Here is an 18367-nt window from a genome sequence, read left to right as displayed (position 1 = left end):
AGGTTCTCAGCAGCATGTGCAGGTGGCAGGACGTCACTTGAGGCAGACAAAGGTAAAGGTGGACCATAAACCCACAGCAAATGCCCATCAACACGTGAATAAAGAACGAAAACTTAAAATTAGGAAAGAGAGGGGCACCTGGGTGGCTCAGTCAGTCGAGCGTCTGACTCTTGATTTCAGCTCAGGTCATGATGTCACGGTTCGTGAGATCAAGCACCACACTGGGCTCGGAGCTGACACTGTGAAGCCTGCTTAGGATTTTCTCTCTCCCAATCTCTCTGCCTCTCTCCCACTCGTGCCTGATCACTCTCTAAATAAATAATGTTTTCAAAAATTAGGGGGCACCTGGGTGGTTCAGTCAGTCGAGCATCTGACTCTTGATTTTGGCTTAGGTCATGATCTCAGGGTCATGGGATCAAGCCCCATCAGGCTCCACACTGAGCAGAGAGCCTGCTTAAGATTCTCTCTCTCCCTCCACCCCTCTCCCCCACTTGCATGGTCTCTCAAATAATAGATAGATAGGTAGATAGTAGACAGATAGATAGATAAATGTGTTAGAAGGAGAATTCAAAAAGAAATTAGGAAAGGGAAATTAGAATATATTTTGAACCGACTGAAACAAAAAAGCTACATCCAAGTTGAATGCAGTGCTGGGAAAGACTCGCGGCCGCACGCATGGCCCTCGATGCCCACACTGGAGGGCAAGCACACTGGGGGCTGAGCAGAGAACAAAGTAAACCCAGAGGAAACAGATAAAGGGAAATAAGAAGGATAACAGAAACCAATATACAGAAAACAGAAAAATAGAGAAAATCAATGAAACCAAAGCTGGTGCTTGGAAAAGATCAATAAAATGGATCAACCTCCAGCCAGAATGATTAGGAAAAACAGAAAAGGTGTGAATGTGCTCCCAATGAAAAAGGTAATACAAATGACCCTCTATCCATTAAGACGCTGAATTTGAATTAAAAACTTCCCACAAAGATAACGTCAGGCACAGAGGGCTTTCCTAGGGAATTTTATCAAATATTTGAAGAAGAAAAAATAACAATTCTCCAAAAACTCATCTAGTAAATTGAAAAGTATGGGATAATTCCCAACTCATTCCATGAAGCCAGCACTGCTCTGACACAAAAACCAGATAAAGGTGCTACAAGAAAACTATAGACCAATATCACTCATGATCATAGATGTAAAAACTCTGAACAGACTTCAGCAAATAAAATCTAACAATATATAAGAGGATTAGTATATCATGACCAAGTAGGGTTTATCCCAGGAATGCAAGGCTGTGCCAATGTCCATAAATCAACCAATGGAATGCACTATATCATACTAAACTAAAAAAGAAAAACACAGGATCACATCAGCAGATGTAGAAAAAAAGCATCTGACAAAATTCAACATTCGGTCCTGATAAAAATCCTCAACAACTGAAGAATAAAAGGGAACATCCCCAACCTGTGAAAAAAACAACCCCACACAGAACCTGCAGGCAACAATCGTCCTCGTGGGGAGCAGCGAATGCCCTTCCCTAAGATCAGACACAGGGCAAGTGCATGCACCACCTTCTGCCCGACGCCACACCCGCCTCACTGTGGCGAGTAAGCAAGAGAAAAGAGACAGAAATTTAGAAAACAATACCATATATGATACCCTCAAAAAGTATGAAATACTTAGGGATAAACCTGACAATGTGCAATACCAGTACGTGAAGACTGGGAGGGAAGCAGTGGTGACATTTTAAAAAACGTAAATAAACGGAGACACACACAGTGCTCACGTCCAGAAGTCTCAATGTTGTATGTGTAAGAGTTCCCAGAGCATCCCCAGGTCTGACGATTGTTCTAGAAGGACTCACCCAGGATGAGCTTAATTCCTCCAGCAAAGAACTATCGACAACGTGTGAAACGTTGTCGACCAAGGAAGCTCATTAGAGACTCAAGGCCCGGAGTTTTCATTGGGCGCTGGCCATGTAGACGCTCTCTGCCTGGCACATACCAAAATCCCAGACTTCCAGAAGGGAAGCAGGTGTTCAGTGTCTACCATGTCGGGCCAACAGTCCCGGCACAGAGAGCCACTCCACCGGTTCTGGGAATGAAGCAAAGTCTCCTACAATGCAAGTTCCCGGAAACCAGCCAGGGGCCAGCTTTGCAAGCAGGCCTCTCCAGAGACCACCGTTACGAGCCTGCTGTGTTAACAGTTTCTGCATAATCGTAATTTTACCCAAACTAATCTAAGATCCAAGATAATCCTAATCAAAATCCTAGCATGTTTTTTGTAGAAATTGACAGATTGATTCTAAAAGCCATACAGAAACGCACAGCGTCTAGAGCAAAGTTGGAAGACTAACGCTGCCCGATCCGAAGACTTATCACCAGGCGACAGTAATCAAGACATGTGGCAGTGCCCAGGGCTAGAGAAGCAAATCAGTGCAACAGAACAGAGTTCCCCCCACCACAGAAGCTCATCCTCGACAAGCACACAAAGGCAACTTGGTGGAGAAAAGACAGTCTTTGGACAACCATACGCAAGAACAAAGCTGGGCCTGTGCCCACATCATAAACAAAATTAACCCAAAGTGGATCACAGATCTGAATGTAAAACCTGAAACTACAGTCGTACAAACATCTCCGCTAGGACACCAAAAGAGCAGACTGATAAAGCAGACTTCTTAAAAGCTGAAAGACTTCTGCTCGCCAAAGGTAATGTTAAGGGAACAAAAAGAGCACCGACCGAAAATACTGCCGACCACATGTCTGACAGAGGACCTACGTGCAAACTAACGAAACTCAAAACTCAGGACGAACGATTTTTGAGTTGGCAGACGTGGACACTTCACCGTGAAGACACAGGATGACAGACAAGCACAGGACAAGATGCTCAACATCCTTCGTGAGACGAAGACCACAATGAGATTGCCACTACCCACCACAGACGACTGAAACCAAAGACAGGTTCACACGGTGTAGACGAGGGGGTGGGGCAGCAGGAACCCACACACTGCTGGGGAGACAGCGGATGGTTTCTTAAAAAGTTAAACATGCACTTACCACAGGATCCAGCCCGTGCACTCCTAGGTACACACCCGAGAAAAGAAAGCATACGTTCACATAGAGACCTGTACCCACATGGCCACGGCAGCTTCATATGTAACAGCCAAAAACTGGAAGTGACCTAAATGTCCACCCCCAGTGAATAAGCAGAAAAACGGCAGTACAATCAAGATGGACTAAAGAGGAAGGACCCACTGACGCGCGCTGCAATGTGGACAAATTTCAGGATAATTCTGCCGCGTGAAAGAAGGCAGACAAAACAGAGTACACACCACGTGATTTCATTTACGCCCAATTCTAGTAAAGGCGACGAATGTGTAGTGATGGAGAGCAGACGGGAGCTGCCTGCTTGGGGGGGGGTGGGGGTTACAAAGAGGAAATTTTGGGGGGTGAGAAGCACGTTGTCTCAGATCACGGGTGAAGGTTTCATGGTGAACACGTGTCTAAACCTACCCAAACCGCACACTTTAAAGACGTGTTCACCTTGCACTGATCACACCGCAGAAAAGCTGCGAAAAGCCAGCTGAGCTGCCCGAAGCTCAGGGAGAAGGTTCCAGGGGCCGGGGGCGCACCAGAGCCACACAACCAAGACAACAGGGCCCCCCAGTCCTCAGGCACCGCGGCGGGGCGCCGTCCGTCCGTGACAGCAGCCCCAAGCCTCCTGAGCCCTGCCCATGGTCAACCGAATATGACGGCAGTTTTCCCCGAAGCTTTGCCGAAGCTTTATCCCCCCTCCGAGATGAGACCCAGGCTACTGCCGGGTCCCAGGCCTTACCTCCCCAGGTCACGGCACTTTCCTTGGGTGGCTGGAGGGACACGCTCCAGCCCGCGGGGGACCCGAGCCCACAGGCGCCCCTCGCATGCACCCTGCCATGCGAGCCCGCCCCCTCTGCTCCCCGCGGCGAGCGCCTGCGGGCTGGAGCGCTGTGTGGGGGCGCATGTCGTTCCCACAGCGACAGTGACGTGATGGTGATGGTGACACCCACCCCAGGCCACACAGCCACCCGAGGGAGCCCAGCAGCATCACCTCCACAGCCTAGGACTTTCAAGTTTGCTGCTCTCCTGCCGCCATGGGGCTCTTAGGAGCCACGTTCCCCAGACCACAGGACACACGTTCACCTCTCTGGGAAACAGCCATCAGAGCCTCTGGGCTCACATTCCTTGTCCCTCACACATGGGGGACCTCGCCTTTTCTGTGGGACCATTTCCTAACCTGGAGTTACACGGGGCAGCACCATGGCCCAGGCACACGTCCCCTCTGGTAAGGCAGCGGGTCCTCCAAGCAACTCGGACATCTGCAGGGACAGCCGAGGACACGGAGGGCTTCCCGGTTTTCCCTGACTCCGGCCTCTGTGCTCACGGGCAGAGCACTCAAAAAGCGTGTCCACGGAGCACATAACAGGGACACATGAGAAGCAGCCCAGGGTGGCCCCTGGCCCCGAGGACACCGCCCCTGACGCCGCTCCCATCACCACACCCCCTCTGCGCGCCCGGCCCCCAGTAGCACCATCCTTCCTGATTCTTCCCCAACAAGAAATTCTGGAGAGGGTGCCTGCACCCCTAGAGCCCGGCGTCCTTCCCCACACACAGTGCAGGAGGGGACTGCCCCACACGGACCTGGGGACCCTGCATGACAATCCTCACCAGTGACAAGTCTGCCAACAGCACCCAGGAGGTACTTCAGCGCAGAACCCCGATTACCAAGGGCTGTCCCAGATCCTTCTGCGCACAAACGTTTTTAACAAGGAAAACGACACTTGAAGGACACAGCGGTCTCTTCTTAGATTAAGGCCGGATTTTCCATAAAGCCTCCTTTTCAACAGAACTGCAGCTCTGAAGGTTTCCACAGATCTCAGCCCATGTGCAGACCAGCTTGCCTGCGCTAAACTTTGCAGGTTAGCAGCCCCCCGGCAGGATTGGCTTACTTTGCCTGCACCTGTACCACCAGATGAAGGCAGAGGGATCTAATTTCCATCTGCAGCAGAAGCGACCTGAGAAGGACCGTTTCTAAACCCAACCAGTAATTTTACCCAAGAGTGTGTGACAAACACGCTTTTGAATGTCATTAAGGAAACAAAACAAAACAGCCGAAGCTTGAAGGAACATAAAAATAGCACCCACGGAAGCCGCGATGAGGGCAGCGGCCCCGGGCACTAGTACACCCAGCATCGTGTGCACAGTGCACACAAGCCGACCTGGAGGTCTGGTAGCGCCCTAGTGCTCTCGCCACAGCGTCACCCACCTGCAAACACACGAACCGCTCGGTGGCAAAGGGCTCTGCCGCAGAGCCTCAATCACGGGCACACGGCAAGGCCCAGCAGGGCCAGCCCGATGGCCACGTGTGTCAGCCCCTCCCGGGCCAAAGCTCCCGCAAAGGGCAAGGGGAGTGGGGTGTGCACAGAGCGCCAAGCTCTGGGGCTCATCAGGCCCCTGGGCCCGACTCCCCAATGAGGGACCTGAGGCCAGAGGGGCCTCGTCCACTGCCTCTGCCTTCTGGATTCCAGAAGTTAGCAAAGCCTCCTTTGGGCGTGTCCTCAGCACTCCTCAGTGTGACGGCCGTCACCAGGGGACCCCAGAGAGCAGCTCAGTCTCCACCACCTGACCCCTCGTGGCACCGAGCCGGTCCCAAGGCAGTTATCCTGAGACCCCGGGGAAGACTGAGGGCTGCTGCCGGGGAAAACGCACACATCCCAGGTTTATCTCCTAAGACAGCAGCACCAATAAAAACTGAACACTTTTAACGATCTATAAAATAAACATCATTCAGCATTCCCAGGACAGTTGAAGAAGAAATATTCCTTCTGAATATACATGATTTACAATAAAATGACAACACAATTTAGAAAACGGCAAGGGACCTAAATAGACATTTTTCCAAGGACAACGCACAAATGACCAAGAAGCTCGTGGAAAGATGCTCAGCATCACAGGTCGTCAGGGAAGTGCAATCACAGCGTCTATGACGGGAACGAAACAAGACAAGAAAAACTTTTGGTGAGGACATGGAGAAACTGGGAATGTAACGTGCAGCTGGTGAGAATATTGGAAAACGTTCTGGAAGTTCCTCAAATGACTGAACACGGAGCTACCTGTGGCCAGCAACACTCCCAGGTGCGTGCCCAAAGAACTGAAACATGCATCGTATACAGACTCGTACACAGTTAATGTACACTCATACACAGATAATGCAGAGTACACAGATAATGCAGAGATAATGCGTACACAGTTAATGTACACTCGTACACAGATAATGCAGAGTATTCACAGCTGCATTATCCCTGAAGGTAGAAAGAATCCAAATGTCTTTCGATGGATGAATGGATAAGCAAAACGCAGTCTATCCATATAACGGATCTGGCTTGGCCTTGGGAAGGAACGAAGCCCTGAGGCCCGCTACCGCATGGATGAATCTGGAAAACAGGGTGCTGAGTGAGAGAAGCCAGTCACAAAAGACTGCATCTGCTATGACTCTCTTGTGTGAAATATCCAGAACAGGCAAATCCAGAGACAGAAAACAGAGGAGTGGTTTCCCAAGGTTGGGGTCAGGGGGAAATTGGGAGGGATAGGGTTTCTTTTTGGGGTGATGGAAACATTCCATAATCAAACCTTTTTTTTTTTTTAAGTGATTTCTACACCCAACATGGGGCTTGAACTCAAACTCCAAAGTCACATGCTCTTCTGAACGAACCAACCAGGTGCCCCCAAGAAATGTTCTGTAATTAGATAGTGGCGATGATAATACAACATTGTGAAGGTACTAAAAACCACTGAATCGTGTACTTTAAGGTGATTAAAATGGTGAATTTGCTGTGAATTTTATCTCAAGAAAATTTCAAGGGTAAATTTTATGGTATGTGAATTATACCTCAAAAGACAAATTTTAATGAACAAAATAGTTTTAACGTATATGATATTTTATACAGAAAAATACAGATATAAACAGCCACGTTAGTAAGTATATTTTCTAATGCTGGAGTTAAAATACTTCTTTTAAACTTCAAGTATAAGGTGCTGTCCTTTGTATCCTGGATCATTTAAAATAAATTCAGCAACCCATGCACCCATCAGGTGTGACTGATACATTGCAGTGAATTAAACCAAGCGGTAGGGAGAGAAAAGTGGGAACTAGGGGCGCCTGGGTGGCGCAGTCGGTTAAGCGTCCGACTTCAGCCAGGTCACGATCTCGCGGTCCGTGAGTTCGAGCCCCGCGTCAGGCTCTGGGCTGATGGCTCGGAGCCTGGAGCCTGTTTCCGATTCTGTGTCTCCCTCTCTCTCTGCCCCTCCCCCGTTCATGCTCTGTCTCTCTCTGTCCCAAAAATAAATAAAAAACGTTGAAAAAAAAATTTAAAAAAAAAAAAAAAAAAAAAAAAAAAAAAGAAAAGTGGGAACTAGATAAGCAAAAATGTCAGCCGAGGATAATACTGGGTAAATACAGAAAGCATGAAATGAGATTTGCAATGAGGAACACAGAAGATGCTTTTTAAAAAGTACAGATTCCTGATCTGTATCAGATAGAACCAAACTTTTTCTACACTTCTGAGAGATTCCTATGTCCACACAATTTCATTAATAAATACTAAAATAAATTTTAAAATAAACTTAAAGAGAGTTCTGGCTTCCCTCTCAGGAAAAACGGGTGCTGTACCCGGGCACAGGGGAAGGCACCCCACTCTTCAAAAGGAGCCCCCGAGGTGACCCCTGCACCTGCAGTGAGTGTCCCAGGAGAGGTGCGGGTAAGGAGCCCACGCTCCAGGCAGCGGGACAGGACACGGGAGGGCCAACCCGAGTCACACCCCCTCAGCATTTTCACAACCTGCACACCGACCAAGATGGGATGTGTTAGGTCCCACAGGGTGTTTTCTAGACAAGACTTGAAAGCAAGGGTTTAGCGCTGAACAGATGTGTGCAGGGCGAGGGACAGGCCAGCCTCCTCCCAGCCACGGTCAGCCCTCGCTGCCCCTTAACTGCTGCTCAGAGAACGGCTGATAGCCACGAGGGAGTCCTCGTTACTTAAACGTCTGGAAGTCCCTACCTGTCAGGGCAGTGGCTTCCCTGAGTTGGCAGACTGACCGCTTCCTTGCCCACAGCCCATGAGGGTTCCCATTCAGCCTCACCCCCTCCAGGTTCACCGTCTGGAGAACGCGGACAGGGAATCTGCACCAGGAGACGGCGTCCTGATGGGCACAGGGACCCGATTTCTCACCCGCTGGCGTTCTGATGCTCCAAAGGCGACGAAAGAGATCTGGTCTGTCTAAGAGGATGCTGAGCAAGCCGCAGGTGAAAAGAGCAGGCACTTTGAGGAAGCTCATGAGTCAGGAGGAAAGTGCAGGAAAAACACCGCAATGCTGGCTCCAGATGCGAACAGACAGCTGTACCCGGAAGCTGTTTCCCACCGGAGCCCGAAGGGGCCGTGGTGACACTAACTGCCACACAAGCCCCCAGCGGACCCCCCCCCCCAGAAGACAGGCTGAGTGGTAAAGCCTTCCCTCAACTGTCACACCCCCACCCCACATGCTCCACACACTACATGCTTCAGCCACACCAGACCACCTCCCTACCCTCACCCAGGCAGCCCCTCCCCCAAGGCCAGCTCAGACAGACCCAAGCCCCCCCATCACCAGCCTCACCACATCTGTCTTCACTTTCCCCCCTGACCCCAGTCCTCTGTCCCCCAGCCCCCTCTTTGTCCCCAGCCCCTCTCTGTCCCCAGCCTCCCTGTCTCCTAGTACCCCCTCTGTCCCCAACCCCGTCTCTACTGGCCTCCCCTCTCTGAAGCAGGAGATCAGGTTAGAGAAGGTTTCCCAGGGACTGACTCTAACCACCATCCATCAAGTGTGGTGTGAGAAGGCACAGAAGCTATTTTTTACAGCCAAGGGCTCCAGAATTAGAGTCAGTTCTGTTCTGACTGCGGGAGTGGACTCCCTCCGCAGCCCGGACGGTCACCCTGATGATGGAAGCATCGCCTTGGCCGAGGTGGCCACAGCTGGCCCAGAGTCACGGCAGGAGCCTGCCCCGTGCAGTGGCCACACGAGCTGCAGACGGTACGAGAGGTGGAAGGAATCCCCCAGCTCCTTTTCCCCTCTGCTGACCCTGAACCCGTGAAGTTTTCCAAAGAGCAAACTCTAGTCCTTTCTACCGACCCCTTCCTCTTCCTCACCAGGCAAGTCCTTTACACGGGTGCCCTCTCCTCGCCACAGCCCCCCGGCAGGCCTACAGACCTGGCCACGTCCCCAGGGGACAGCCAAGGTCATGCAGAGCCAGCTCCAGTGAAAAGGTGTTCCGGGGAGGAGCCCCTGCTGCTGGGGTCACAGCCAGTCCCTCACAAGCACTGACACCACGCCAGCATCGGGCATGCACACACCCCAGCTGTGTGACCTTGAGACAAGGGCCTAACCTCACAGCGCCTCAGGATGCCACGCCGCCCCATGAGGTCACGCCGTCTGGTAATTAAGACCCACGGACACAGAACGAGCTCGGCCCACCCTCGGCAGCCCTCGTGGTGAAGCCACCCACACGCCTTCTTCCCGAGACACGCACCCAGGTGCTCGGCCAGGAGGCCGCGGTCTCAGAGGGACCCAGGGGGCCCTGGGCACCGGCACAGGTGTGTGTGCGGTATGGCACCTCATCTCCCTCACCACAGGGTCCAGTGGGCCCAGCACAAGGACGTGGAGGCCGGTCAGTGTCCTTCTAGCCCTGGGCCCTCTGACCCACCACATGGGAATTACAGTCCCTCAAGCTGGATGGGACCCCAAGAACCTCGAATCCCAACACTTCACTGGCCGATAGAAGCAGGAGTTGCCCCGATGCTCCTCCAACGACGAGAAACCAGGAACAGCATCTGGCTCCCACGGTCTACACTCCCCAGGGGCAGACACGGCTCACGGCACACGGGAGAGGCAGGTGCCAGGGACCACCCCCACCGACCAAACAAAACCCCCTTCCAGTGCCCCCAGTGACTACCCTGATGGGCATGCACACCTAGAAGGGGGCATTTTCTTGTATGTAAACTATACATGGAGACGTTTTTTAAAAACAGACCCCCTTCTTCAACCTCCATGCACTAACTCCACTCTCAGATCATGAAGACACATTTCACAGAGAAAAGGAAGCTTCCCACAGCTGCGTGGGGAGTTCCCACTGAACAAACTGCGAGGGGGGGGGGCTCCTCTGCGTCCCCACCAGGGCAGGGGGCCCCTCCTCTGCGTCCCCGTCAGGGCAGGGGACCCCTCCTCTGCACCCCCACTGGGGCAGGGGACCCTCCTCTGCATCCCCACTGGGGCAGGGGACCCTCCTCTGCGTCCCTGTCAGGGCAGGGGACCCCTCCTCTGCACCCCCACTGGGGCAGGGGACCCTCCTCTGCACCCCCACTGGGGCAGGGGACCCTCCTCTGCACCCCCACTGGGGCAGGGGACCCTCCTCTGCATCCCCACTGGGGCATGGGGCCCCTCCTCTGCACCCCCACTGGGGCAGGGGACCCTCCTCTGCACCCCCACTGGGGCAGGGGACCCTCCTCTGCATCCCCACCAGGGCATGGGGCCCCTCCTCTGTGCCCCGGCAGGGCAGGGCAGCCACCAGCCTTTGCATGGCTGAGGGACTCCATGGTGGCCCAGAGACCACGTGCTGTCACGGGATCCTGCCAATGCAGCTTCACCTCCTGTCTCTCAGCCAAGGGCTGAGGAAAGCCAGCGTGCCGCCGAGGGGGCCGGGTGCCCCTCCACACAGCCCCGGGCCTCGTGGGGTCACAGAGGGCCTGGCCAGGCAGGGGCCAAGGCCAAGTGCAGCCCCGCAGCTTGTGGCCTGACCCCAGGGAGGCAGCTGGTGGTCAGTCTGCTGAGAGAACCGGTGCCTCGTCAGCTGTCTCATTCCACCCCAGGGAACGAGAGCAGCAGAGACCCAGCCTTCCCTGAGGAGGAGACCCCTGCCCTCTCGGGTCGCCTCTTAGGGCTCCATCGCAGACCCCATTAATGACGGAACAGTTACGTAACCTGGAGCGTCCCTGCGCCTCCCAGACCTCCAGCCCGCCAGCACCCCCGTGTGGCCTGACCCGCCGGTGCAGGCAAAGTCCTTCCTGCTGGAAAAACACTGCAAGAGATCACGGGGGCCCAGGGTTCAGGCTTGGGCGCCGCAGGTGGAGGGAGGCCCAGCACCAGAGGCCACAGCCACAACCACAACCAGAAGCTGCTGGAGAAAGTCGTGTGAACCACACAGCCACGGGCTCTCCACACGAGCCACGTTCAAAAGACCCCCATGTGCCCCGAGCGGCATGAGCAGTGCTGGGGGCTCTGGCCACCGTGGCTGGTCCCGGACCCCAGCTCCCGGCCCCCCCGGCCCCTGCCCCCAGATGCCCACAAACCAAGGGGAGGCTGTGAAAGGAGGGCTGCCCTCCAGGGGACAGGGGCGCTCCCAGGGTCCGCGACACACACGGTGACAAAGCAAAGCGGGCCAGCCAGGGCTGAGCTGCTGGGCGGGCCGGGGCTGCTAGCTCTGTCCTACAGGACAGGATGCCCTGATCCCGCGTGGCAGGCGGCTACAGAGCGAGCAGGGCCATTGCCCAAGGGGGGGGAAGGCAGGTTCCCAGAGGGCCTCGTACAGCAGCCACAGAGACAACACGCTGCACGCGGTGGGCGCCAGGAACAGAGCCGAGCGCCCCATTGTCGCGGTCACTCTGTGGGCCCTCACACTGCCTGGTCCATTGGTGTCCCCCGCGCCTGGGCACACAACCCCCCGCCCCCATCCCGCAGACAGGCTGTGGCTCCACACTGAACGGCTTCTGCCCCGGTGTGTGCGGCACAGGCTGGGGTCCCCGCGGGAGCGGGAAGGGGGCACAGCCGGCAGGAGAACCACCGAGGGCAGAAGTAACATGCAGACCGGGGGGGGGGGGGGGGGGCGGCACCTGTGGTGAGAGCCCACCCATCGGAGAGTGCAGGGCCCCAGGGTGATCCAGGAGCAAACACACACAAGGCTGCCAGCGAAGATGGGGGGACACGTGGTCCTGCTGTGAACATGGCTCTGGGGCCCCAGCCGGCCTCTGACTGCTGTGTGCCTTCCTGGCTAGTGATCCAACCTCTCTGTGCCTGTAAAATGGGGGAATCACAGCACACTGTGCATAGGCCAGCATGAAAATTAAATGACCGATTTCCGGTAAAAGACTTAAAACAGCGTCTGGCACCTACTGAGCACTGAAAATCAGCTACCTTTAAAAACAAAGTCTACCAAACAAAATCCCCTCGCGGCCAGGGGCCACTTCCCAGGCGGCAGGTGGCCTTCACCCCTCATAGCTCCATCCAATGGCAGTCGTGCTGTGCTGCTTCCTGAGATTAAAAGCTCACCAACCCCCCCCACCACCACCGAGCCCAGCAGGGGACCTGCCCATCAGCAGTTTCTGAGGAAGAGAACAGAAATTGGTGGGGCTCGGGGGGCCAGCCCAGGCCTCTCCCTGCACTCAGGTCCGGCTCCCTCAGCGCCGCCTCCCAGCCGGCTCCCCACTGGCAGAGTCCAGATCACCGGACATACCCGCGGCACCCTGAGGTGACGGGACGTGGGGACCCAGCAGCAGGCCAACCAGACACAGGGTTTGGTCAGTGAATGAGGCACAAGGCCATGCGTCCCTGTCGTGGCCATCACACACGGGAACAGGATGAAAGACTGAGGGGGAATGGGCTCTTTACATCCTTTCAAAGTGTCCCCAACAGGTACAAACCACCCGCAGAGGCGTGGGGGCCGGTGGAACAGCGCCGTGTGGCCCCCAGCACTGGAAGCACGGGGGACCTTCAGCCAAGCTGCCCCAGGACCCCCAGGACAAAGGTCCGGAACTGAGCCCTGGGAGTGGACGGCCAAAGGCGAGGGCAGCTCTGGCGTGGTGAGACCGCAGGCACCAGGCTCGTGGGACCAGGCCGCGCTGTGGCCGTGGAGGCACAGGTCCTGCCTTCCAGAGGGAACACTGGAGGACGTGGGTGTCACCAAACACCGACTCAGCAACTTGTTCTCCAACAGCTCGAAAAAACACTACCGGATTCCCACCTTAACTCTATGGTCTCTCGAAAAATTTTTAAATATTTAAAAATCAACTCTCCGTGAAAACAAAACCACCCCGGGTCAAAGTGACACTCAGCTCTCACCACACTGTTCTCCTGGAAGCTCCCCGTCCCCCGCCCCTGCCCAAGCACCTGTGCTTGTCTCTGTGACCCTGCCGAGTGCCCGCTCAATCCAGGGACACAGGGACACAGCCCTGACCTACGACCCCACGTCCCGAGCTCACACTCCAACAAGGAATAGGGGGACGCCACGCTCTGGGGGGGAGGGGGGGCATGTGGCGCCTGTGGGGCCACCAGAGAAAGCTCAGGACAGGGGCCTGTGGGGCTCCTGCTGTGCGGGAGGGAAGCCACAGGGCAGGGGAGGAGGTGGCTTGCAACCACTCTGCCTGGACAGGGAAACAGGGTTAGCAAAGACAACAGCGCCATCTGGCTGTAGGACTGCAAACGCCCTCGTCAGCCTTCAGAGCCGGAGTTCACTGTACTGAGCCACCTTTGCCCCATCCGCCCACACCCACCCCCACCAGGCGGGCCAGGGGACCAGCGGGCCGCTGCTGTGAGACACAGATCCAGGGATCCAGATGCCCCAACCCACCCGAGGGAGCTGAGCACGACTGAGCAGTGAGCCGGAGCACTGGCCCTCACTGAAAAACGCTCTCAGAGAGTAAGCCCATCACGTCCTCGTGGCTAACCCCCCAGCAGAGGTGAGCCCGTCTTGGGTTCTGTGACGGGCTGGCCTTTCTGGCATCCCTCAACTGCAGCAGCCTCTTCCTTTTATCCTACTGCATTTCTGGCTCTTTCTTTTGCTGCTAATTTCTGGTTAGTGGGCATCCTACACTGGACAAGAGGCCACAGGCTGAGGCCCCGTGCCCTGCACCAACAGTCCAGCAGGAGGCCGGTCACCCCGGCCAACAGCCCCGCAGACAAGTGCTTGAGCAGTGACTCTCCACACAAGCACCCTGGACTCGGCAGAAAGAGCAAGGGAGGCCTTGACACAGAGGGACGGGGACGTAGTTTTACCCCAAGTCAAAACAGCACCCTCACTTACAACTGCAGTTTGAAGGCTACCTCTAAAAACTTAACGGAGGACATGTCCTATTCACATGAACACAAAACCAACCAAGAAGCGGCCAGGCCCCGAGTCCAGCCTTCAGGGAAGCTCCAAATAAAAACAGACCGTGCTCTCCTGGCCCGAAACATCCCGTGTAACCCCGGCTGCCAGGGCTCCAGTAGGGTAACCCAGTGAATGGGACAGAGTGGCGACGTGAGGGTCTCTGCAGACGTTCTCCCCGGCAGAATAAGAGAACCGCTGTGAACTCTAAAACACCACCGTTGACAATCTCTGGAAAGTGTCCTATGGCCGTACAGCAACGAAGAAACATCTACTTAAGAAAAGAGGGTTTGAGACATGACCCCGCGTGACAAAAGCTCCGCCCCGGGTGGGGCGGCCAGAGCTCCCAGTGCGGGCACAGACACTTCTCACCTCTGGCTGGGCTCCCGCTCTCCTCCTGGCAAGAAGGGCAGACAAGTCAGGGCTCCCTGCCCACCGGGACAGACACTCCACACCGGGCACAGCCAGCAGAGAGCACCGTCCTGACCCAGCTCACGGGGTTTACGGGTCCCACGGTGGGAGGAGCAGCACGCCGCCCCAGCACGGGTGCCAGAGCAGGGGTTCAGAGGTTCTGTCCCGGAAGTGGGGGGTGTGAGAACAGCCAGTTCTGCAGCTCTCCCGAAAGGGACAACCTCTGCTTAGAACACAGTATGAACAAGTTCAAGCCTAGGGGTGCTGACAGAACAGTGAGGAATCTGGTACCTGAGCAATTACAGGAAGCTGGAAGCTCCACTATGGCAACAAGGGAAACAGAGACCCGGTCGACGTTTACCAGACACAAACAGCCAAGGAGAGTCGTCCTGGGGACACAGCAGTTCTCGAAGACTGCCCTCAAGACACCCCCTGGCCCCCTGCCTGGCCTCAACTGGACCAGACCTGTGCACGCCCCGGCGTGTTATCAAAACCAACAGAGCAATCAGCTAGCCATTAGAGGAGGCTAACAGGTGAGTGTGACAGCAGTGGAGGCAGATCACCCAGGGGCTTGGAGGGGACCAAGTACCTCAACCAACCACAGCCTCACCTGGGGGAGGAGAGGTGCAGAGACAGCGCTCATCCAGCCAGGTCACTAAACAAATAAGCAAACAAGCCTCCCCGCAGCCAGGGTCAGGGATCAGTGACTAGAGTTGCTCCAGTATTTTGCAATACAGTTTTCAGCAAAATATTGAGAAATGCAAAGAAATGGAAAGTGGCCCGCACACAGAAGAAAAAGAAAAATAAAATAAAAAACAAAATTGCTTTTGAAAGGGAACAGCTACCAGACTTAGCAGAAATGACTTCAAAACGGTTATTATGAATATGTTTAAAGAACTAAAGGAAACCAATCATAAAGGATAAAGGAGGGCAGGGGTGCCTGGGTGGCTAGGTCAGTTGAGCGTCCAACTCTTGATTTCAGCTCAGGTCATGATCTCACAGTTCATGGGATTCAGCCCCATGTCGGGCTCTGTGCTGACAGTGAGGAACCTTCTTGGGATTCTCTCTCTCTCTCTCTCTCTCTCTCTCTCTGTCTCTCTCTGTCTCTCTGCACGCCCCCCCCCCCACCAAATAAATAAATAAACTTAAAAAAATTAAAACTAGAACTCCACATGACCCAGCAATTCCACTACTAGGTATTTATCCAAAGAAAACAAGAACAATAATTCAAAATGATGTGTGCACCCCTGTGTTTACAGCAGCATTATTTACAGTAGCCTAGATGTGGGTGCAGCCCAAGTGTCTACCAACAGGTGAATGGATAAAGAAGATGTGGTGTGGGGGCGCCTGGGTGGCTCAGTCGGTTAAGAAGATGTGATGTAAATATGTACAGTGGAATACTGTTCGGCCAGAAAAAAGAAGGACGTTCTGCCATTGGCAACAAGGATGGACCTTGAGGGCATTGTCAGTGAAATAAGTCAGACAGAAAAAGACAAAAATACCATATGAGCTTATTTATATGTGGAAATCTAACAACAACAACAACAAAAAAAAAAACAAAGCCACAATAAGCCCGTGGACGCAGAGAACAGATTGGTGGTTGCCAGAGGTGGGGGATTCAGGATGGGTAAAATGGGCGAAGGTGGTCAAAAGGTACAAGCTTCCAGTTACAAAATAAGTACGCCATGGGGATGTAATTTACAGGATGGTGCCTACAGTTAACAATACTGTGGGGGCGCCTGGGTGGCTCAGTCGGTTAAGCATCCGACTTCGGTTCAGGTCGTGATCTCGCGGTCCGTGAGTTCGAGCCCCACGTCGGGCTCTGTGCTGACAGCTCAGAGCCTGGATCCTGTTTCAGATTCTGTGTCTCCCTCTCTCTGACCCTCCCCCGTTCATGCTCTGTCTCTCTCTGTCTCAAAAATAAATAAACATTAAAAAAAACAATACTGTGTTGCACATTTGAAAGTGGCTTAGTGAGAGTAGATCTTAAAAGTCCTCATCCTAAGAAGAAAATATCTTGTAACCATGTCAGATGACTGACGTCAACTAGACTATGTACAACACATGCATTTCACAATGTACTTCACCACATATACAGTACATACGAACGTCCAATAACATACACCTGAAAGTGATGTCATATATCGATTACACCTCAAAAAATTTTAATTAATAAAGAATTGATACCAATTTTTCACAACTGAAAATGGAAGAGGAGGGAACACTTCCCATCCCCAACCTGCCTTACGAGGCCAGTACTGTCCTGATATTAAAACCACAGTCATCACACACACACACACACACACACACACACACACACGCACACCAATATCTCTTGTGAACACGGACACAAAAATCTTTAACACAATACTAGCAAACAGAATCCAGCATCTTATAAAAAGGGTTACACATCATGGTCAGGTGGGACGTATACCAAGAATGCAATGTTGGTTCAACACACAAAAATCAGTCAATGTAGAATAAAGGACAAAAAACACATGACCATCTCAACAGACACAGAAAAGCAGTAGACAAACTTCAACGTTGTTTCAGGACTACAACAAACAAACAACAAACTCAGAACAGAAAGGTTCTTGCTTCCGCTAATCTGAGGCATCTGTGAGAACCCACGGCTGACATCACACGTAGTGGCGAAGGGATGCCGTCTCACTCAACTCGGGAGCAAGACCAGCTCGGCCAGGCTCACCGTTGAAGCCATTTCGGACTCTAGGGTAATTAGGCAAGAAAAAGAAAAAGTATCCAGACTGGGAAGGAACAAGTAAGCGTATCTCTATTTGCGGATGATGCAATCTTACATACAGAAGTCCTAAAGAATCCACTAAAAAGCTAACAGCACCAATAAACGAGACGCACGAAGCTGCAGGAAACGAGATCGACGTATGAAAATCTATTTTATTTCTAGGAGATAGCCACATGCAATGCGAAATAAAATCAAGAAAACAATTCCGTTCGCCACGGCAGCAAAAAGAAGACTTAAAAGCGTTCGGAAACCTGAACTCCGAGCACCTCCTTGTCCCCGCCTCTCTCCTACCCTTCCTCCCTCTTTCTCTCACACTCACACAATGGGCAGGTTTCTACGAACTGGTTCATGCTTAACAGTAGCAGGCTATGTGTTGGTTAGTTTGCTGGGGACGTGGGCGCACTGGTACCATGAGGCGCACGCGCGGGGCAAGCATGGCCGTGGGGGCTGAGCGGGGACAGAGCCGCACAGAATGAACGAAGCAGGGGCTCCAGCGGGCGGGCAGCCTCGTGCGGTGTGGTACGTACCCAGATATGACCGCCGGGGCGGGGGCTTGATTGCTTCATCCTGGGTATCCGCAGCTACATTTAAAAAGAGAGAAAAACAGAAAGGAGGAAGAGAAAAGAAAAACAGACCGATTTTAACACGGGCAAGCGGCTGTGTCTCCCAGTCCATTTTGCATTTCCTTTTTTAAGAAACACCGGAAAAGAAGGACAAGATCTTGGTGTCTGAGTTTGAGGAAGTTTACTTTCTGAATGATTTTCCTCCAAACCTACCCTCTTCCAATGTAAGTCCCTGGGGAAGGAGGAGGAAATCTCGGGCCAAAACGAAAAGTCACCACATTTTCACTGAATTTCTAAGGTCAGAGATGGCATAAAGCCCATGGCTTGCCTGCTCTGCTGACAGAGACAGCAGGCGGTACCCCCATGTCCCCTAAAAGCTCGTCCACACACAAGCTCTGACTGCAAGACAGCTGTCCCAGGTCAAAGCTCTTCAG

The 18367-nt window shown here is 53.6% G+C and overlaps 1 protein-coding gene across 8 annotated transcripts in view; it reads right to left on the bottom strand.

Annotated features, from left to right (window-relative positions):
- SLC66A2 (solute carrier family 66 member 2) overlaps window positions 1-18367 on the bottom strand; it is a 52874-nt gene that overhangs the window by 18140 nt on the left and 16367 nt on the right. For 6 of the 8 annotated variants that reach the window (XM_058691738.1, XM_058691740.1, XM_058691739.1 and 3 more), the window contains one exon: window positions 17898-17951. The exons of the other annotated variants lie outside the window; for them this stretch is intronic. In XM_058691738.1, the coding sequence (XP_058547721.1) occupies window positions 17898-17951 (54 nt within the window). The remainder of the gene's footprint in view (window positions 1-17897; window positions 17952-18367) is intronic. 8 annotated transcript variants of the gene reach the window in all.

This window comes from Neofelis nebulosa, chromosome 11 (genome assembly GCF_028018385.1).
Source record: "Neofelis nebulosa isolate mNeoNeb1 chromosome 11, mNeoNeb1.pri, whole genome shotgun sequence".
In the NCBI taxonomy this organism is placed as follows: Eukaryota; Metazoa; Chordata; class Mammalia; order Carnivora; family Felidae; genus Neofelis; species Neofelis nebulosa.
The sequence above is the reverse complement of the archived record's forward strand: the minus strand, read 5'-3'. Positions and strand labels throughout refer to the sequence as shown.